Source organism: Microtus oregoni, unplaced genomic scaffold, assembly GCF_018167655.1.
Source record: "Microtus oregoni isolate MIOR12 unplaced genomic scaffold, Mior012 000032F_ref0000030, whole genome shotgun sequence".
Taxonomy (NCBI): Eukaryota; Metazoa; Chordata; class Mammalia; order Rodentia; family Cricetidae; genus Microtus; species Microtus oregoni.
In genome coordinates, this window is record NW_024543091.1 from 16,455,783 (window position 1) to 16,478,199 (window position 22,417).

Here is a 22,417-nt window from a genome sequence, read left to right on the forward strand (position 1 = left end):
AGTCCAGGATGGCCTTGCACTCACAGAGATCCTCCTGCCTCTGCCTCTGCCTCCCCAGTGCTGGGATTAAAGGCATGCGCCACCACCACCTGGCAGGATTAGAGTATTTCTAACACATCCACAGTGTGCTAGCAACTCTTGACCAGAGCAAGGCTTGCCGCATGTCCTAAGAACAGAGAGCAAATGTTGCCATTTCAGTTCTTACCAAGACTTGGGACTCACTAGCAGGAAGGCTGGAGGACTAAACCCTGAGGCTGGAACAAAGATGAACACAGTTCTAAGTGTGGGCTTTTATTCTCACAGAGAGATTATTGCTCCACAGTAGCATTTATAAAACCTGACTGAGTCACCCTGTCTAGAATCTGAGATTCTTCCACTTCTCAGCATTATTTGGGGAGACGGAAATGTTATCACACAATTCTGAGACATGGGATTTATCCATCAAACCGTGAGGACCCTCAACAAGTGCAGCTTACCTGCTCAACTCAGTACGAAACCCTTGTGATACAAGGCACATGGACAAAGTTTCCTTCATCTATGGAGCCTATACCACACAAACTTGGACAAGTGTACTGCTCCCTATATAAAATCTACCTTCAGTTTACAGTTAAAAAGGTTAGGTTCAACACTTTAGCAACTATACAGAATATGAAGGTTTATTTCAAAAAAGATTACATTTTTTTTTAACCAGGATACACAGATGCACTTAATGTAACAGTACCTTCTGCAAAAATAGGTTACATAATACTCCGAAACGCAAGGAACAATCATATTCTCTAGAAATTAGACAGCAGGCGTCTGAAGCTCAAATAGCCTTCAAAATGGAGGCAGCAAACACTGGTGACACCACAGAGCTAATGCTGCAAATGAAACCACTACCACTCAGCTGCAATCCACTCTCGTTCACACAGAGCCAAACAAAACAGCCTTGGTGCCAATCCTTTAAAATGGGTCTCAGTGCTGCAAGAAAAAAGTTGAATGATACACAAAACTGTGAAAAGTTTCAACAGAACTATTTAAACATCTTCTCTAAAATTGAGAAAAGCAATCATGTTAAATTTTTTTAAAAAAAGAAAAACAACAGTCAGATAGAGCTTTCAAGCAGTCAGAGGTCCTCCTCGTAAGTAGTCAAGTAAAGTTTACAGGAGATCTCAATAAATTATCTGGAAGCCTCGGCAGGAAGTCTGTGTTCAAAACCGCCGTGGAGGTCCACTCTTAAACGGCTTAAACCCGGAGCTGCTTCCTCTTGGCATGGAATTGCCACTCATCTGTACAATCCTATTAACTGGGGATGCGGTGCTGAAAGGGAGTTTAAAAGGGAAAGGGTCAGAACAAACAATCACAAGAAATACCCTCCCAGCACTTAGCACTCCCAAAGGCTTCTCTGCTTTCCTGATCTACATCTAGACTCTAATCCTGTAAGGTGGATACCATTACTAACCCCTCTTCACCAAGGAAGAAACTGAGACCTGAAAGTAATCTTGTCCAAGACACAGAGCTAATACGTGGTGGGCAGCAAGTGTGTGACCTTGGCACTCTTATTTCAATGCCGGCTTCTTCAGAAGCAGGATGTAGTGCATATGACAGGACCCCAGCAAGGCTGGACCTCAGCCGCAGCAGCGGCGGCTTGTGCAAAGGGCACACACAGCCTCTTCAGGTCTCCCGCTGCTTCTCCCTCACTTTTTAAACAGAATGTAATTCTGGAGATGAGGAAAACCTCAAACTCAAGATCCTTCCTTTAGCCTCCACTGCTAGTCCTATGACATATACCACTCTAACCCCACTCACTACTCCAGGCTCTACAGTCTGTTTTAATCAGCAGTTAAGGAGATGATGGTACACACTAGAGTTTCAAAAATTGACTACCAGGAAGTCACTCAATATTATTTCTAGTTTCTTTATGTATAGAGCAGTATTATAGATGCCAATAAATGTCAGGAAAAAGATACTCTAAAACTAAAACTCTATCACAATGGAGAGGTAAAAGTTGACTCCAACAAAGACAAGGCTGGGGCATGTTTCCCCAGTCAAGGTTTTGAGGACGGCAGCATTGAGAGGTAAAAGCTTGAGGCAAAAAAACAAAGCAAACAAACAAAAAATTACATGGAAAAGACAGTGGAGAGTACCTTCTGAAGCTCTGCTTGGGGAGCCAGAAAGGAGGATCAAGAAAGGAAGAAAACAAAGGACCAAAAGCCGGGCGGTGGTGGCACACACCATTAATCCCAGTACTTGGGAGGCAGAGGCAGGCGGATCTCTGTGAGTTCAAAGCCAGCCTTGTCTACAGGGTGAGTTCCAGGACAGCCAGAGCTGTTACACAGAAAAATACTATCTTAAAAAACAAAGAAAAAGAGGGCTGAGCTGGTATGGTAGGGCATGCCCACAAACACACCACCTGGAAGGCTGAGTCTGAAGACAGTCCAGCCTACACATTCTAAGACTCATCACAAACCAAGCAACCAAAATACTGCCCCAAAATCAGGAAAGCAACAGGGTGAAAAGCAGCATCCGGTGAGGAGCCCAGAGCTTACATGGAACAACAAGTCACTGGCCCTCTCTCAGCAGCACAAAAGCAAATGGCATTGCTATGAGGATGTGACACAGGAGTCACCAGCAGAAGTGCAAAGCAGCAGCTCCTCCAAACAAGGGTGTGAGGGAGAGGACAGAGAAGCAGGTGAGGCCACAACAGTGGGCTTCACCAACAGCAATGTCACCTCACACTCCAGCGCTCTCTAACAACTACTCGGCTATGGAACAGCAGAAAAGGTCTTAACAGGTCTCACCTTGAATGCTGGGTTATCATGCCTGCTCCTGACCGGCCATCACCCATTCGCCTTGTGTCATGGTAGCCAGGCCCCTGAGAGGGTGGGCCATGCCATTCTTTCCTTGGTCCACTTGTGTCCCGTCCATGACGTTCCACTACATGTCGTTCTTCAGGGTAGTGCTGAGAAAAGCCCATAAAAAAGTGAGTCCGGGTCCCTTTGTCCCATGCACTAGCTCATACTGCTGTGCTTTAATGGCAGAGCAAACGAGTAGAATATAACAGATGGAAGGAGTGACCACACATGTACTCTGGCAGGAGCTCCTCTGGACCTTCATTTCTATGTCCACACCCACTACTACTCCAGCACTATTTGGGCACAGGAATTTCAAATGTTTGGATAGATCTAAAGAGCTCTCAATTTACACAAGGGGTCAAAAGTTAAAGGGCAGTTAAGTCGGCTATATAATCAACACATCAAACCAACTTGCAAAGAGTATACAGCAAAAGTCACCCAATTGTAGACAACCCTGCTTAGTGCTGTGACTTGGCCAGGATGCCCCATTATGGCTATATTTAGAACTAAAGACGAGAGGAGGAGTCAAGGCCTGCTGACACCTCACTTAGGCAAAGCTGTCGGCATCCACAAAGGCTTAGAGACAATACTGGTCAAAGAACTAACAGATTAACATTGAAAACTTCTGACAGGAGAAGACTTTTTTTTTAAAGGGATTCTGAATGAAGGGTGCTGGTCTAGAATAATTTCTTAAATTCTACCCTAAATAGAGTATCTGCATCATGCTTAGTTTTAAGTTTGTTCAGGGTAACCAGCTTAATGGACTTGTACAAACATTTCTCCTTATTAATACTTCAGAATCACTGAGCTGCAAACCTACTTCATAAATACGCTGGGTGAAATGATTTGCAGTGACACTCTACATGCCAAGACAGTAAGACATTTTCTGTCTAAAACAAAAATGCTATCATTGAGGGCTGAAGTTCAGATCCGCAGAGCCGACATAAAAGCTGGGTAAGAAGCTGGGAATGTTGGCACACACCCATAATCACCACACTTGGGAAACAGAGGTAGGTGGATCTCTTGAGTTTGGGAAGAAAAAGAAAGACTAGGTAAGAGCGGCAGCTGCCACCAGGAGAGGCAGAAGCACAAGGTCCCTAGAGCAGGCTAGCTGCCATGACTAGGCAGAATTGGTGAGCTCCAAGTTCAGGAAGAGACCCCGACTCAATAAATAAAGTGCAAACCAATGGGGGACACCAGCGACGCTTGCAGACTCATGCCAACACCTGTGCCAAAAGATGCGATGAGACCTGGTCTGTATTCAAGGGTATAACACAAACACAGCTCCAAATTCCATCTGGCATAGAACTTTAAAGAGTGTACTCCGTCAGACTAGAGATGCAGGTCAGTTGGTAGACTGCTTGCTAGCATGCACGAAACCTTGGACTGGAGTCCAAATGCCAGAGAAACCCCAGTATGTGCCTATAATCCTAGCACTCCAAAAGGTAGAGGCAGAAGGGGCAGGAACCCAAGGCCATTCTTGGCTTCATCCTCAGCTACACAGCATGTTAAGAAGCCAACCTGGAATGCGTCTTTACAAGGAAAAAAGCACATCCTTTCTACTCATGCTGCAATAACCTCACTGGCACGACAGTATTTTATCAATTAAGAGAATGCGTTAAGCTGAGTGCAATTTTTACATATTTGTATCATTTATAATTTTCCTCTACTAAGCTCAGCAACTTAAAAGAATATTCAAGTCAACAAAATATCAAAAGAATAAAAATTGGGATTCAAGAGATGATTCCGTGGTTAAAAGCACTAGCTGCTCTTCCAGGGGACCAAGGATCAATTCCCAGCACCCACATGGTGGCTCACAACTGCCTGTAACTCCAGTCCCAGTGGATATGATGCCCTCTTTTGGCCTCTGTGAATACTGCATGTACAGAATACATGTAGACAAAGCATTCACATACAATACATTTTATCTTTTAATTAATTTATTATCATTTTTTTTTCCAGACAGGGTTTCCCTATGTAGCCCTGGCTGTCCTGAACCTTGTTTTGTTCAAGCTGGGCTGACTTCAAAATCAGAGATCTGCCTGCCTCTGCCTCAGGAGTGCTGAGATTGGGGGGGTGCACTACCATACTTGGCTTACATAAATATTTTTTTTTTTTTTTTTGGTTTTTCGAGACAGGGTTTCTCTGTGGTTTTGGAGCCTGTCCTGGAACTAGCTCTTGTAGACCAGGCTGGCCTCGAACTCACAGAGATCCGCCTGCCTCTGCCTCCCGAGTGCTGGGATTAAAGGCGTGCGCCACCACCGCCCGGCCTGCTTACATAAATATTAAATAGAAAGCAATTTCAAATGATTCTACTTGTCTACTTTTTTAAAACAGAGCAGAAGCGACTTTAACTCTATACTTAATATGCTAGCGTCAGCAGTACATACACTAAAATTGGAACAGCAGAGATTAGCAAGCTCCCTGCTCACAGACACAGATCAAGTTATGATGTGTTCTGTGTTTAAAAAAGCCAAATTATCATTTGGAAGGCTCATTTAACAACTATAACTACTGTCAAAGTAGAACAAGAATTGCAATAAAAACAAAGTTTGGGGGCCAGTAAGATGGCTCAGCAGGTAAAAGAACTTGCCATGCAAAGCCTGGCCTGAGCTGGCCTCTGGACCCCATGTAAAAAGCCAGATGCGGGAGTCCACATCTCTAATCCCAGTACTCCTAGGATGGGAAGCAGAGACAGGAGAATCGCCTGCAAGCTTATAGGCCAGCCAGTTTGAAACAGATTCTGCCTCAACAGGGTGGGAGGAAAGAATTAATTCCCAAAATGTAGTTCTCTGACTTCTATATGTACCATGGCACATAGAAGATCCCTCTCTCCCATATACAGATATAAAATATTTTATCAGGTAAGCATGGTGGCACATGCCTTTAATTCCAGCACTTGGGAGGCTGAGGCAGTTGGATCTCTGTGAGTTCAAGGCCAGCCTGGTCTACAATTGAGTTCCAGGGCTACACAGAGAAATCCTGTCTTGAAAAACAAAAAGTTTTTAAGGCTAGTATTTCTTCTTCGGACAACTGATATTTATTTATAAAGCACGAACCTGAGAAACATCTGTTGAGCAATTTGGTCTCTCAGTCATTCCAATTACCCAATCTTAGCCACAACAGAATGGTTCTCCTATGGACACCTGTCAAGAGCATCTCCTATAGGCTGGAGAGACGGCTCAGAGGTTAAGGCACCAGCTGCTCTTCTAAAGGACCCAGTTCAATTCCCAGCAGCAACATGATGGCTCATAACTGTAACTCAAGTCTCATGGGATCTGAAGCCCTCTTCTAAACTCCACAAGCACCAGACATAAGAATGGTATACAGATCCATACAGAGGCTGGCAAAACACCCAAACACATAATAATGATAAACATAAATTAAACAATAGAAAGAGTGAGCATTTTTCTCCAGTGCTTCAGTGTCTTCAAAAGATTCAATAGGCCGGGCGGTAGTGCGCATGCCTTTAATCCCAGCACTCGGGAGGCAGAGGCAGGCGGATCTCTGGGAGTTCGAGGCCAGCCTCGTCTACAAGAGCTAGTTCCAGGACAGGCTCCAAAGCTACAGAGAAACCCTGTCTCGAAAAACAAAAACAAAACAAAACAAAAGATTCAATAGGAAGCGCCCAGCCACTTTTACCTGTGCTCCGCTTCCTCGGTCAGAGATGACTCCTCTGTCTCCCTCTCGGCTTCCATAGCCTGAGGCACTACTGCGATTCCCAGGGGGTGCTCCCCTCACACTGTGTCCCGAGACTTCTCTCCCAGATCGCTCTGGCCTTTCAACTCTGTTAACACAGCACAGGAATGGTCAAACCCTCATCTAAGAACACAGTACACAATTCGCCATGAAGCAGCAGCAGCACATGACTACCTGGACTCCCGTTTGTCAGTGGACATGCTCCCTTCGCTTTTCCAGGAGGTTGGTCTAGAAGGATTGGGCCCAGCTTCTCGAGGATGTCTAGGGTGAGCAACCTCAGCTCTGTCATGAAGGATTACTGTTCTTCTTTCGTCTCTCTCCCCTCGTACCTCTCTTCTGTCTGCTTCTCTAAGTTCATTTCTTGGTGGTGGAGGCTCGTTTCTTCTGGAATCACCAAAGTTTTTGGGGTACCTTTCAAAGCTTGGCTCTTCTCTTCGGGCTGCTGGTCTTGGTTTTTTCCCTTCACTTTGACCAACAAACCGTTCTCGTCTACTAATGAGAAACAAATGCAGATCCTCAGAAGCATTTACTTACTCTATTCTCAACTTCATCTGCATGACTTACAATCATGAAACTTAGGAGAAGTTACGACAAGGCCATCAAAAAAGCTTCATTACTAACTCCAATAGTTTTCTTTTAGACAGAGCTATGTCTAGCACAAAGGTTTCTTTTCCAGGAAAAAATGGTATCAATCAAGTTACTACCAGCCTGAATGTTTCACTGTTCCTGACAGTCACAATACATCCAAAATTAGCATTCTCTACTCACACTTGTTTTTACTTAACTTTTTAATTGGTTTTTATAAAGCAGAATCTCAAACTGCTGTGTAGCCTTGGCTGGTCTCAACTCTTCAGCCTATACCTCCCAAGGACCCCATACAATTGCAGTTAATAGGATACCTCTTCCCCACCAGTGAAAACCAAACTAAACATACAATTGGTTCTGCACCCTCAATTTTGACTCAGCACTTCTATTATTAGTATTACATTATAGAGAATCAAAGTTCTGACTAGCAAGGCTCCGGTCTCAAATGTGAGCATTTCAGTGTGTCCATTTACCTTTCAAAGGACGAGGACTGCACAGATGCAGTTTCAGGAAACCTGCTCCGCTCTCGGTGACTGAAGTCAAGGAACCTGTTCTGCTGACGATAGTCAGATCCATGGCCAAATCGTGCATCTGTATCTAGAGACAGCTTTTTATTCTCGCTCCAGTAAGGATCATCTCGCCTTAAAGAGAAATGTTTGCTCATTTATACAAATTATTGTGTAATAATCAAACAGCATCCACTTGGAATCATAGATACCATATTGGAACTATGGACATAAAAGGCTCCTGAACTCAAGACAGAATAGTGAGGAACTAGGACAGGACTGTTTGATTCTGTTGTCACAAATATGAGAGGAGAAAAACAGTTGAGAAGAGTGTGCCTGAATTTTGTGTGTGCACATGTAAACGCTGTCTGGGAGGAAAGAGTTCAATGTGGGTGTCTTCCTCAGTCACTCGCCACCTTACTTTTGGAGACAGAATCTCTCACTGAACCTGAAGCTCACTAACTGAACTAATTTTTCAATTATTTGGCCAGAGAGCTCAGCGATCTGCCTGTCCCTGCCTCGTCAGGGCTAGGACTGCATAGGTGCCGGATATATAAACTCAGACATCATGCTTGCTCAGCAATCGCTCGTCCCGTCTACTATCTCTCAAGCCTAAACTACCTGTTCTCACATCTCCCAATAGAAAAGATAACACCTGACATCATAAGGGATTCTCATCAGCGTCTTCAGTTACGTTCTTTCCCCCTTAAAGTGCTGGGGATGGCCCAGAGCCTGGCGCATGTAAGGGAAGTAGGCCCTCCATCACTGAGCTATCTTCAGCCCTCAGCTACCGTGAACCTCATAAAGACTGCAGAGGTAAGACCTGAGCATTATACTGGGTCCTAACAGTACTGCAATCCTTTCCCTTCTATGTTAGCCAGGACCTTTGATTCTAGAGCAAGTGTGTTCTAATTCTCTAACCCTAGCTCATTAAGAACAAAATAGCAAGCGAGATCACTAAGAAAGAAAGGAAGTACTACCTATGATCTACATCACGTGGGCGTTTCAAAGAATTCCTTTTTTCTTGTTCATAACGGAGCTGCTGCTGTTGCCTTCTGAGTTCTTCTCTCTCGCGAGCAATCCGTTCAGCTTCCTTACGCCGTTCCTTCAGATATACAGGAACGAACCAAATACAAAGTAAAGACATAAGGTAAGTGTGCATCTAGAGAAGCACCAACCTAGAGAAGCACCAGGCAGAGCACACAACTGGGACAAATACATTAGATTTTAATCACCTAGACTAAAGCTACTGTTGGGTGACATTAAAATAGCAGGGGTTGAGTGGTAGAAACTGGTGAGCATTTGGGGGGAGGTCAGATTTAGTTTAATAAATTGACTTAAACAAAAGCATCTAGCAGGAATGAGAGAATTGGGTTCTTGATACATATGGAAAGAAGTAAGTGTCATAAGCCCTGAGTGGCAACTATGCAGAGAGGCATTATTTCCTTCCAGCCCTGGGAATGATTCCCATAAGTAAGGAAGTACTCGTCATTTTCTAAGTCTGGGGTGGTGATAGAGCCTGGATTATAACTACTCTAGACTCAGTCCTATGCTCATACTATAGGCTGCCATTACACTGCAGAGCTACAGGTTACTCGCAGTCAATAACAAAGTCACTCTTGAGTGTACTTTTACGAGTGCCTAATTCATTACCCGTCAGGGACACTTCAGTGCTCATTCTCATCTAGAGGAGCTTTACAGCAAGTAAAGCAAACTGGAGGGCAAAAATCACAGGGTTTGCAAAGGTGAGTTGTTCAAGATGAAAAGATGTTCTGACTGCACCTGTTCAATACGAATGCGTTCCCTTTCCAAGCGTTCGCGTTCCATTCTCTCTCTCTCTAGTTTTTGCCTTTCAATTTCTAGGCGCTCTCTCTCTCTCTGTAAGCGTTCCCGTTCTTCCCGTTCACGAATTATTCTAATGCGTTCACGCTCTCGACGCTCTCTTTCTGCAATCTCTCTTCGTCTAACAAAAATCAGTATTTAGAAATACTTAAATTATGCTAGCACTGTGTGAAAAATAAGAGCTTTGATTTGAATCACTTTCCTTGTGATTGGCAATTTTAAATTTCACATTAATCTTAGTAATTTTAATGTAATTGGAAAGAACGCAAAATAAAACTTTAAACATATTCCAGTCTTATCACTTATTTATAAGTGTCAACTAAGCAGCTAAATTTTACACACTATTTGCCTTTTAGATGATTTTGCTAAATAAAAATTCCACCATAGTAAAAACCCAATAATTAGCATTTTAAAAATGTATATAAATGTATAAAACTACAATTTTTTTTTTGGCTTTTTTGTGATAGGGTGTCACTATGTAATCCTGGCTGGCCTCAAACTCAGTACGTAGACCCGGCTGGCCTTGAATTTATAGTAAACCTCTTGTCTCTGCATCCAAGTACTGAGATTATAGGTACAATTTTCTACTATCTACCACATATCCTTATCTCCTTAAATAATGTATATACTTCATTCTGATGGCTTGGAATTATAATCACAAACACAATTATAGCAAATGTTATATAATAGAATGGTACCCTTAGGGGTCACTATGGCTGTACACTGGCTTCTAATACACAGTTCCAGGGAACATACTTTTGAGCCAGAGACAATTCAGTACAAATATATACTAGACCTTGCACAGTGCTTCTTCATTTCCTGACACTCAGGTAATCCACTTTTACATTTTTGCCCACTTTCGTATTTGCCTGTAGCAATTCAGCATTCTTAATGGGTCAGTACTATTCCCATAAAAACTGATGTGGCATTTTAAATGAACACAGCAGTCAATGGGCTGTTACTATCATACAGTGGGTGAAGACCAAGAATTCTACAACACTTGATGATGCATGAACTGTCAACAGTTTTACAGACTGAAGAATGTGCTCCACAGAGCCAAGAATATCTAACGCTTTTGAACCCTTTCCTATGTCACAGAGGACAGCCATGCCCTTGAGAAAAAGATAGCCTAATTTAACTGTTTTCATAAATGCCAGGCTTATTTGCTTTAGCACAGATGTATATATTAAATTTTTCAATAACACAACTCAAAATTTATCTTTTTTTTAAAGGGGGGAATTGAATTTTGTTGAGGGCTTTACCAAGAGTCATTACCATTTCAGAAATCACATCAAAATGCCTATACTTCTCCTGTTACATGACTCACCAATACGACACACAGAATTGGTCTGCATCTGCAACTTTCATACTCAGTGAGTCTAATAGGATACAAACATCTGTCGAGTTCAATGTATCTTCTACACATCTAAATATTTATATTTGGAATATATGTATTTGTTACAAATCACTTTTATTTCACTGCTAAATCATCACCTTTTTCTTTTTTTAATTACAGGCAGACAACTTTCTTTCTCCCCAGGAGTTGAAGAAGGCACACCTCAACAGATTATTTTAAAGGGTCACTGGGCTGGGTGCAGTGGTGCAAGTCTGTTATAGGTCAGCAGGAGACTGAAGCACAAGGATCCCTTGAGCTCAGGAGTAGATGGTAAGTCTGAGCAACAAGGGAGACTTTAAAAACCCAATAGGCATGGGTTTGACAGGTCTGAGAGCCACTGCCCTAATAGCTCCCCACTTCATTTTTTCCCAGACCTAAAAGCTAGAGTTAGGTGAGTTTTGCAAGAATCATTTCCTTTAGCCACACACAGGCAAAGGTTGTATTCCTAAGCTACAGCTTTTAAAGTTCCTAACATCTGAGACTGAGTAGCTGAAGTTCCACAAGTGATCCCTGTGCTGGATAGGTCTAATAGATTAAAAACACACTAGGAGATCTTTCACGTGGCACCCAAAAATGGGTACGTAGATATGAACTCATGCTGGTTTACTGACACTGACACTAAAAATGGAAGCAGTTTTCTTTTGGTTTCTGATCAACTTTAATGAGGAGTAGGGACTGCATTAAAGCTCACAGAGCAACTCAGCCTTCACTTGGGTAGGGTACTAACTTGGGTACCTGCAGGTTTCCACCCTGTGATAGCAGTTAACACTGTAGCTTACTCTGATACTATCTGGAATTATCTTCTGCTTTAAGACATGATTTTTATGGCAGCATCTTTGGAATAGAGGAAAGAGCACTAGACTTGGAGTCAGACTTGGATCTGAGTCCCGACTCTGCCACATGGCATTGGAAGAGTCATGTAGCCTCTCCAGGCCTCTGTATTTTAGTATTAGATAGCGGGCTTAAGTAACTGTACAGATTTGAGTTGGAGATAACAGATTAAAATAATTTTATAAGCTATAAAATGTTAAGCAAACTTAAGAAATCATTAGGTCATACCTTTACTTCCTGAGAATGACAGTCGTCTGGGGGACACAACCTCTAGTAGGCTGGACTATAGCTAAAGGCGCACATTACAGACAGCAGTCAAAAATGCTCCTCCTACCTTCTGAGTTCCACAGCTCGCCTCAGTCTTTCAAAACGAACTAAATGTTCTCTCAATCTTTGTTCCTTCATCTTTTCAAAAGGCAAGATCTCTTTCCTTCTGTAGTCTTTGTCTCTTTTTTTATCTAGGCTAGTCCTCTCCTTTTCTTTGCTTCTTCCATGAGCCTACAAAAGAAAAACCGTAGGAGAACATGAAGTTAAAATAATCTGAGGTCATGTATTTTGGTTTTCACTGGTCATTTAAAAAGTTCAGATGAGGGGACCTGAGAGGTAGCTCAGAGGTTCCGTGGTTAGAGATGCTCACTGCGCTTGCAGAGGGCCCAGGTTTGGTTCCTGGTGCCATAAAGCAGCTCACAGCTGCTGGAACTCTAGTTCCAGGGGATGTAACACCTTCTTCTATTCTTTCTCTCTCTCTCTCTCTCTCTCTCTCTCTCTGTGTGTGTGTGTGTGTGTGTGTGTGTTAGGGGAGTGGCGTTCTGCATCTGTGAGGTACACAAAAGTTCATGCAAACTTATACACACACATAAAAAAATAAATCAATAAAACACTTCCTAAAGTTCAAACAGCTAGTAATATTTCCTTTTAAAAAACTTAACTTGAACTATGTCTTTCAAAGTGGTTCGGAGATAACAGCTTTATCTTTTGGAAGCAGACTTACTTTTTCATATCGGCTCCGTCTTGATGGCCTACTATGATCTCCCTTAGTTTGGTTTACTATCACCATATGTCCTGGACTCTTTGAACCTAAAAAAGAGAAATACTTTAAACAAACAAAATATCATTGAAAAGGAGCATAAATAAATTTTAATTTTCAACTTCTAGAATAAAAAAACTTATTCTACTTAAATGCAAAGAAATCAAATTATTTAATCCGTTAACAAATACTTTCAAAAAAAAAAAAAAAACAAATACTTTCAAAGGACACCAAAAGATCCTAATTCAGTAAAATACTGAACATCAAGTGTCCACTGCTCACATTTTCGCTCTTTTGTTCTGTTTTGCTCCATTCCAAACCCATATCAGTTTGGACTTAAGGATTCAGACAGGGAACTTGCTTAGAATAATAATACCTTGTAGTAGGGAAGAAGACAGCTGGTCTATAAAACCCCCTTTTCTACTATAGGCTCTATCAACATTTGAAAAATAGTCCCTTCTAAAATACAAAACAAGCAGTGGACACAGTGGACCGAGAGAATGTGACGTACTTATCCGTTTCTTTTCCTCACTCTTTTTCATAGATTCTGAAGCCTGGCCACTTGAACTATTGTCATTCTTCTCATCTTTCTCTATTTTCTTAGTGTCTTTGTTTTCTTTTTTTTCCGATTTCTCAGACGCCCGTTTCTCTTCTTTTTTGATAGATGCTTGTGTCCTGACCATATCATCCAAGACAAGAAAACAGAATAACTACTTTGTTGTGGTATAAGAAGTCTGCTTGTCAGAAAGCAGTCTTAGTCTAGCAGCTGTCAATCACCCTTACTTGGCACTCCTATCACTGGTATTCTTTTTATCGCCAGTACTTCTTGAACTACTCTTTTCATCATTTTCTTTCTTCATTTCTTTCTTAGAAGGATCACCTTTCACCTGAAAAGTTTAAACAAATGTTTTTAAAGTTCATAATTCATAAGCTTTTTCTTAAAGTTACATTATCTAAATGGTGCTGAGCTGGGCACAGCCACACATGCCTGTAATTCTAGCATTTGTGAGGCAGGTACAGGGTGACTGTAAGTTTGGGGATGGTCTTGGCAGGTTTAGAACTCACTACACAGCCCATAACAGTCTTGATTTTTCTGCCTCTGCCTCCCAAGTTCTGGAATTACAGCCATGCATCACCATTCATGACAGAGACATTTTTAGCCTGAGACTACAGGTTGATTCTTCTTCTCTGAAATACCTGGACCAAGACTGTTTCATATTTTAGGTTTCAGATATCTGCATCTACTTTCCCTATTGATTTGGATTTACAAGTACCATACCTACTTTCCTTGCTGAGCATTTTAACTGAAAACTTTCAAAAGAATGAAATTCAAAATTTTTGACCACTAATGACACTCAAAAAGTTTTAGATTTGGGATTTTTTTAGATCAGTCCTCTTCTTAATCTCCCTTTTTATAAACAGGTGGTCACACTTACTTTCTCCACAGAAATCAGTTGTCCGTGTAGCTCTGTACGATGGAGATGTGCAATGCATCTGGACACTTCTGTGCTTGAGGACATAGTTACAATGCCATAGCATTTTGCCCCAGGACTTCGAGCATTTGTAACTACCTTTGCACTTAAAACCTGTAAAATTAGATTAGACTTCAGAATTTCATAGCTGTACACCCCTAAAGCAATCAGATCGGCACTGAGACCACGCACATGAAAGGCAGTGAAGATGCACTGGAGGAATCCTGTCCTCTCATTTCTATGACCAGCACCTACAGTGAAGATGCACTGGAGGAATCCTGTCCTCTCATTTCTATGACCAGCACCTACTTTGATAATGTGTACTTCAAATATTCAAGGGAATTATTTATCTAATTCTCTACCCAAATATATAGCACAAACAAGCTTCATTCATAAAATAAATAGTGCAAAATTACAAACAAAAAGAAATTGGATTTGAACCAGTTTTCTCACCATGGATATACCCTGAATCTCTTAAGAGAAAATTATGGACATGTCTGAAGACAGTTTACAGAAGTCTTAAATCTTTCCTTTGAGTGACTTAAGTTTCAAAATCAAGCAAAGAGAAAAGAAAAAGCCAGGATTAAAATGCCTTTAATCCCAGAGGCAGGTGGATCTCTGTAAACTGGAAGCCAGCCTAGTCTACAAAGCAAGTTCCAGGAAAGCTAGGGGTATACAGAGAAACCCCATTGAGAGAAAGAGGAGTGGGGAGGGAAGGCAGGCAAAATATAGCTTAAGACTAGGCCACAAAACCTGTAAGGTAATCAGTAGCTAACTGACAATTTCAATACTAGAGAATGGTGGAAGAATGAGAGGAAAAGCAGAGCTAATCCAGGATTAGCTAATAACAGCAGGAGGCAGAAAGGGAACCTGGCCAGTATTTTGTTGGGGTTGTTGGAAGCTTTAAGAAAAGCTGCTTTGTCCTACAGAAACTTGAGCCCCATTCTTGTCATCATGTATATGGTATTCTCATGCCAACACTGAAGTACTGTTTTGCGTCTCTAAAAGCACATAATATATGCTACAGTTGATTACAGGACTATCACTCTGATAACCAATACTGGTTACTAATTTAACGAACATTTAAAACCTACCATGTATACACAAAGTAGGGTAAGAACTCTACCCTCAAAGAGCTAACAGCAGAGCAAGTTAAAAAAAAGCAGGATGTATATTTGGAGGATGAAAGTGTAAGAAGTCACTTTCCAAGTAGGACGAAGCACAGCACTAGCTGTTGACTGAGTGTTCTGTGACTGCTCTCTGCCGTGAGGGAGCCCAGTCACGGCACAAACCCTTCTAATGAATCAACTCACATATCTTCATCTTCACAGCACTTAAGAGACTTTTTATTTCACTGTTTTCACACACGCGTGTGAGCGCACACATACACACACGTACACCATTAATATAACAAAAAACCCGTTTTAATGACTTTAGAAGCTTTTACTTCTTCAAATACAAAGTCGTTTAGGCAAAGCAGGTTCTTGCAGGTGTCAGAAACACTGAGAATAGTGGTCCCATGATCAGCAATAAAGCACAGCAAGTTTTACATTTCTCTAGTTCATGGCTAAGACCCTCCACAACAGGATATGTTTCCTCTGCAGTTCACATACTTTACTACCTAATTCCAGCTACTTCTATTTTCAGAATGACCAAACAGTCTCAGTATCTTCTAGATCCTTTGCATCATGATAAATAAAATACAGTTCTTGGTGCAAATGAGTATAGACTTGGAACTCAAGTTATAATCCAAGGCTCAGGGATACAAAAATATAGACTATAGATCTAGAGAGATGGCTCAGCTTTTGGGAGCACTTGTTGTTCTCACAGAGGACCCAAGTTCGATTCATAGCATCCACATAGCAGCTCACAACTTTCTCAAGTCCAGTTTCATAGACCTCTTCTGATCTCCAGAGGAATCAGGCACACACCTGGTGCACAGACACATTGAAAGCAAAACACTCATACACGTGAAATAAATCTAAATTTGTAAGTAAATAAATAATAAAGTAAATATAAGTAAATCTAAAAACTTAAAAAGTGTAACATATATCTACATAATTATTTTGAATACTAAAAAAATAAAAGGTAAAAAGAATGTACCTTTCCATATTTGCCAAAGAGGTTCTTCAAATCAGCAGCTTTGGTATTAGAAGACAATCCACTGACCCAGATATTCTTGGTTGAGCTTCCACTGCTACCTCCAGTACTGCCCGTGCTCCCTAGGATGGATTTAACACCAGAAGCTTAAGTGCTTGCAGTGACTTACAAGGCTCATAGGCTTCCATTATAAAATCCTTTCTCATTTAAATTTTGATAGCCTAACACCACAATATCTAAAATCTTAGAAGCTTACCATTATAAAAATCAATCAGAGCAGTGAAAGAAGAAATCTGAATGTTCATACAGTCCCTGTTACATGAGTTCTAAACAAGTAAAAATGCCACTAAATCGTGGACATTTTCCAGCAAATGCTAACCACCTGTCCTCACACCATTATAATGAACTGGGGTGTCTAGAAGCAGGCCTGTGGCAACAAGCAGACTGCTCCAGTGTTGGATATCTGCCATGGACCCTGAAAGGTCTGAGAAGTGGGAATGAAAACAGGGTGATCCAGAGTTGGGAACAAACATTCTAATAATTCACTCTCATTTTCTTTTTTTTTTTTTTTTTTTTTTTTTTTGGTTTTTCGAGACAGGGTTTCTGTTTTTTTTTTTTTTTTTTGAGATAGGTTTTTTCTGTGTAGTTCTGGCTGACCTGAAAGTCAATATGTAGACCAGACTGACCTCGAATTCAGAAATGTGCCTGCCTCTGCCTCCCAAATGTTGGGATTAAGGCGTGCATCGCTACACACAGGCACCTTCATTTTCTTCTAAAGAAAGGTTAGAAGAAAATGGGAATTATATGTAGTTGGATAACTTAAGACCTAAATCAGAAACAATCTTCTAAAACAATCATTAGAAGATTAGATACCTTAAAATAACTTGAATTAAGGAAATTATCATAGCTTATTTCTGAATGGCCTCCATACAGATATGCCTTCACACACACAAGCATATGAAGCACAAAGCTAGTTAGTATCCACAGTGTTTTCTTCCTTTAGGGTTATGATGCAAAAAAACTTTCTAAGATGCTATGCACATATACAAGAAACAGAAAAAGTAAACATTTCAGAATTGCTTTAAAGTCACATGAGATAAACGCCAACCTCTGAAAAGCTGTGCAGTGAAGGCTTTTAGGGAGAATCAATACAAATGACTCAGTTAATGCTTTTCCTATTCTTGAGGGCAGTCATCAAAATGTTTTACTGTATGACATACAACTTAGAAATTTGTGTAGCTACACATCACTAGCAATATGTAATTATAGGAAAAAGCTTTAAATAACAGGAAAGAAAGTACCACTTAATCAAAATGACTGAATTTCTCAATTTAAAGGATAAACCTTTTCTTATCCATTAACCCAAACTATAGAGGTCAGGAGTATTACCATTACAGTTACTGAATCAAGTCAATCATTACGTCCAACTATGAAACACACCAATATAAGACAAACCAAAGCAATATGCCAGGTGGTGGTGGTGCAGACCTTAACTCCCTGCACTTGGGAAGCAGAGGCTGGCAACCTCTGAATTCGAGGCCAGCCTGGTCTACAAAGCAAGTTCCAAAATAGCCAGGTTGTTACACAAAGAAACCCCATCTCAAAAAACCAAACCAAACCAAACGCATAACAATGCATGAAATCCTTATGATACCCAGGAAGATCTGAGGATTTGGCAGTACACAAGAGCAGAGCATGTTCCTTTACATTGCTTTCTGAGAAAACAAATGCTCCTCAAGCCATCATAGCAGAAGTACAAGTTGAAGCCATATTGCTCATGGGCACAAGATAACCAGCTAGCTCTGAATGACAAGAAATAATAATAAGCCCCCTAGGGGAGCATGGGGAGATATGCTCAAGGAACAACATACACTTGCATAAAAATTCTTATGTAACATACAACAATGTACAATTATGAAATAAATATACAATGAAAAAATTTAAATTGTTCCTCAGATCTTACAGCAATTGAATATAAAATTATTTCCCTACATAAAGACAACCATCAACACAAAATAAGTCAAATTAGGAAATGAACTCTGAAACAATTAAATACTACTATATACTTGCTGTGTTAACGTAAGTATATACTAATTTAAAGAATGAAGTACTACCAAATGTTAGATTGTCTTTCTTCTAAATAGTAGATTCCACAAATATATTTATGATACAAGTTTCTTCCCAGACAGAACAGGGAAATGGACGTGGTCATGTCTGACATTTCAAACTCACTGCAACTAAAACCACTCCAGTCTCTCATGCTCATATGAGTTTACAAAGTAACTCAAGGACAGAGTTTTAATGTCAGGGTTTACTGTAATTCTTTAATGCCACCAGTTAAACCTTATCAAAACTTCTATCTTATCAACAAAGTTCAGAAGACTAAATGTCGAAGGAAGCACAGACAATTAACACTTTTGTTGGGAAGTGTGTGATGTTACCATGAAATAAATAGAAAAAATGTTACCTTTGTCATCTTTAGATGATGTCTTGCTGTCTTTAGATTCCTTTGAAGAGCTAAAGAGGCAAATCACCAGAGAAAATTGAAAACAAAAAACAAAACAAAACCGAACAGCTTGATATTGACAGCATTGCGAACACGGGTTCTACTCATACACATGAATAACTCCAAAGGCCTATAATAGGCTACTTGAACAAATGGCTCCCTTAGGATTCTTGCACTGATTTTGCCCAAGATGCCTGAAGATCTAGATTTTCTGACAATTCTATTCAGTGGATATATGGCCATCTTCTCCAGATTTCAGGACTGGGACTTGACTTCATTTTGTGTTCTTAGAACTGATAGTTGCTCATTAACCACCATCACAAGGGTTTTAAAAAATGAAACACAAAAATTGTCAATTTGAAAAAAAAAAAACAAAAAAAAAACAAAAACCAAAAAACATAAAAATAACCAAAAAATAAAAAAATAAAAAAACAAATATATGCTGAAAATTCGACAATGCACTCAGTAGGACACACTGCATATCATGAAGATCTTGAATGTTTTTAAGTAACTTATGACGGTCAAAAATATTCTAGGCAGGATCATAAGACACTAATTATTGTACATGGTCTTGAAGCCACCCCCTTAATGTAGCGTGATCTTATTGAATGCTGGAATTTCAGTATCGTAAAGAACTGACATAGAAAAACAAACCTCTTTGCTTGACCAGAGGCCCCTGTAGACGAGGGCCCTTTCTTCAAAGTATCCTTTTCTTTGTCTCCAGATTCTGCTTTCTTAGAACTTTCTCTGGCTTCCTTCTCGACAGGATCACCCTTCACGGAGTCTTCCTTCTTACCATCTTTATGGTTCGGATTCATCTCATAATCCTTGGTTTCCTTCTCCGGACTCTGTGCAATGGCGTCCTGCCCATCTTTTGGCTTACTTGCTTCAGAATCTGTAATTTTCACATTTTTACCTGTTTCTAGGAGGTCATCACCATCAAAATCCAGAGTGATGGCATCTTCAGCCTGGATTGTGACCGAGATGTTGTCATCCTCAGCTTCTTTCCCAGTCGCATTAGCTTCCATCTCTTCATGAGCTGTGTGATCAGCCTCAGCTAGGCTCCCTTCTGAAGGAAGAGGTTTAGATACTTCTTGTGTGCCATCACCAGAACCTGCTATATCTAAGAGGATTTAACAGGAATAAATATGGCAAAACAAGAAGTTTAAACAATTTCACATTCATAAGCTAGAATAGGACCTAGAAAATATAAAGCCAGTCATTAGCACTGATGGGAGGGTTAGGGGGAACACAAGGGATTAACTAACATACACAATCCTTTACCTAAGATCACTATTCTTCAGGGGAAAAAATGATCTCTACATACAAACATCAAAACAACAACAGTGAGAAGATGGATCCATTCTCAAGATGAGGTTCTTCATTTCTGCTTATAAGTTAATGGTATTGGAATTGTTTTCCTCCATGGTAGAATGGCAGATGTGCAGGTTTGTTATTCAATGTTCGGCTCATCTTGGAATTTAATCCTTGTCACCTTGGGAGTTCCTTGGTGACTTCTTGGAAGGTCACAGTCTGAGGACATTGGTCTTCAGAGTATCTCCAAGCCCCATCTTTTTCACTCTTCAATCCCTGGGTAGTCCAGAATCGAATGTAAAACTGCTATGGAAGACTCCGAAGATGCTCCTCCATGTCATCTAGGAGAGTGGCTGCTTGCTATCCGCGTCCTGTCCAGGGGGTCTACAATGATTGTTTGCATAGGTATCTTGCATTCCCACAGAGTGAAAGGCCTCAGGTATGTGAGATTTTTCAGTCAGTTGCTTTATTTCATCATTGCTTCTGGGCTTTTTATTCTGCCTCACTGAGGAGCCTGCTCCATGTCCTGTCTAGTCCAAGTAGGATAATGTGACTTCTGTTCGAGAACTCAACCTCATAGTGAGCACATGTATTGCTACTGTTGTCCCTGTGATTGCATTGGATAAGATAGTTCTCCCAAGCCACTACACATGTCAGAAAATCACATGAAAGTTGCTCTAAAGAAGCAAACAAAGCCAGTTTCCTGGTCATTCACCATTCTTAGGACTGGTGTAGAATTCATTGAGTCATAAACTAGACTCCAATAAGCACGTATGAGTTACTGCAGTGTCAGTCCTAAAGACAGATATCTACTTACCGTATGCTAAAAGTTATTTTTAAAATAAAACAATCTACAGTGAAAAAATGGTATCATTCACTACAGTAACTGATATGTACCATTAAGTCAGAACATATCTTGTGTTCAAAAGAAAATAAAAACCAATTGAAAAATTAAGAGGCTAATTTAATTCACTAAATTGATAATTTAAAAATAAACTATTTTAAAATAAGATTTCAAATAATGTTTATTTTCATATACTTTGTTTTTCTAAATGTCTATAAATTTGAAGCTCTACTTAGCATCAAACATACCTTTCTCATTTTCTTCTTCCTCACCATCCTGAAAGTCAAAGAATAATCAAATGTAAAATAAACTCATGGAGAACTACATTTTAATAATCACAAAATCAGTCAAATTAAACTGGTGGGTAATTTAAAAATATTGATTAGAGATACACATCACACGCAAATATATTCCAATCAGAACTCAGACCCACTTAAAACTACAGAGCACCCTCTGCTATACAATTCTACAAAATAAGAGGCAAATAGCTCATTAAGGGTTATCATTTCATTAAACAAAACTAGTTAATATAATCCAAACCTTACTTGAACCACAGAGCTGTAATAAAGAGACTGACATAATTATTTTATGTCACTCAGTTCACACTTTTTTAAGAAATCTTTTTTATATTAAGTGGGGGAGGGAAATGAGAATGCCATGACCCACATGATTTAAGATCTGCAATGGATTGAATGCATGATAAATAAAGAAAACAAACAAAACCCTGCTTCCCTTTCTCCATACTTCAACACTGGAAGGGGATGACTATCAGGAGTCAATTCCAAATTACTTTCTTTAAAAATATCTGTTAAATGAGCTCAAAGTCATCACAAATACATAGCAAATGGCCAATTTAAAAATGGGATTTGTGCTACAGGCAATCAAAGCAAAGAACATAACCGGGGCTGAGATATGGCTCAGAAACTAAGAGCACTAACTGTTCTTCCAGAGGTCCTGAGTTCAATTCCCAGCAACCACATGATGGCTCACAACCATCTATAATGAGATCTGGTGCCCTCTACTGGCCTGCAGGGATACATGCAGGCAGATGCTGTATACATGATTAATAAATAAATCTTTAAAATAAAAAAAAGATCCAAAATAAAAAAAAGCATAACCACTTAAAAGACATTATTTAATAAAATATTTGATATTTCCCAAAATTAACTATGTGGTAACTTCAAAACAGAAAGATTTCAATAAAATAATGTTTTTCTTGGAGGAGGAATTTTTCTCTTTTTAAGGAAAAATAACTTATTGAAAGGGCAGGGTGTTTGGCAGTTACTACATTACTGCCTGCAGTCAGGAAAAAAAAATCTTTCGTTATTAAGAAAACACTGCAAAGATTACTGAGGTAGTTGTTCCAATATAAACTCTCCCAACATAAGCCACAGAAAAGTGAGAGAGTCTCAAAAGATGTTTCCATGAACATCTTGGTCACAAACTTTTTTTCTTTGGTTT

The 22,417-nt window shown here is 40.1% G+C and overlaps 1 protein-coding gene across 9 annotated transcripts in view; it reads right to left on the reverse strand.

Annotated features, from left to right (window-relative positions):
* Nucleotides 1-638: 638 nt before the first annotated feature.
* The window catches only part of Sltm (SAFB like transcription modulator), a 46,492-nt gene continuing 24,713 nt past the window's right edge, over nucleotides 639-22,417 (reverse strand). For 2 of the 9 annotated variants that reach the window (XM_041679553.1, XM_041679547.1), the window contains 16 exons: nucleotides 21,205-21,232; nucleotides 19,453-19,921; nucleotides 18,760-18,809; nucleotides 16,296-16,414; nucleotides 14,157-14,306; nucleotides 13,504-13,607; nucleotides 13,232-13,395; nucleotides 12,685-12,770; nucleotides 12,028-12,191; nucleotides 9,407-9,587; nucleotides 8,605-8,729; nucleotides 7,592-7,759; nucleotides 6,708-7,025; nucleotides 6,477-6,621; nucleotides 2,781-2,941; nucleotides 639-1,299 (listed from right to left, as the gene is read on the reverse strand). In XM_041679553.1, the coding sequence (XP_041535487.1) occupies nucleotides 1,191-1,299; nucleotides 2,781-2,941; nucleotides 6,477-6,621; nucleotides 6,708-7,025; nucleotides 7,592-7,759; nucleotides 8,605-8,729; nucleotides 9,407-9,587; nucleotides 12,028-12,191; nucleotides 12,685-12,770; nucleotides 13,232-13,395; nucleotides 13,504-13,607; nucleotides 14,157-14,306; nucleotides 16,296-16,414; nucleotides 18,760-18,809; nucleotides 19,453-19,921; nucleotides 21,205-21,232 (2,541 nt within the window). In that variant the 3' untranslated portion in view covers nucleotides 639-1,190. The remainder of the gene's footprint in view (nucleotides 1,300-2,780; nucleotides 2,942-6,476; nucleotides 6,622-6,707; nucleotides 7,026-7,591; nucleotides 7,760-8,604; nucleotides 8,730-9,406; nucleotides 9,588-12,027; nucleotides 12,192-12,684; nucleotides 12,771-13,231; nucleotides 13,396-13,503; nucleotides 13,608-14,156; nucleotides 14,307-16,295; nucleotides 16,415-18,759; nucleotides 18,810-19,452; nucleotides 19,922-21,204; nucleotides 21,233-22,417) is intronic. The other 7 variants (XM_041679554.1, XM_041679549.1, XM_041679551.1 and 4 more) reach the window with 5 other exon arrangements.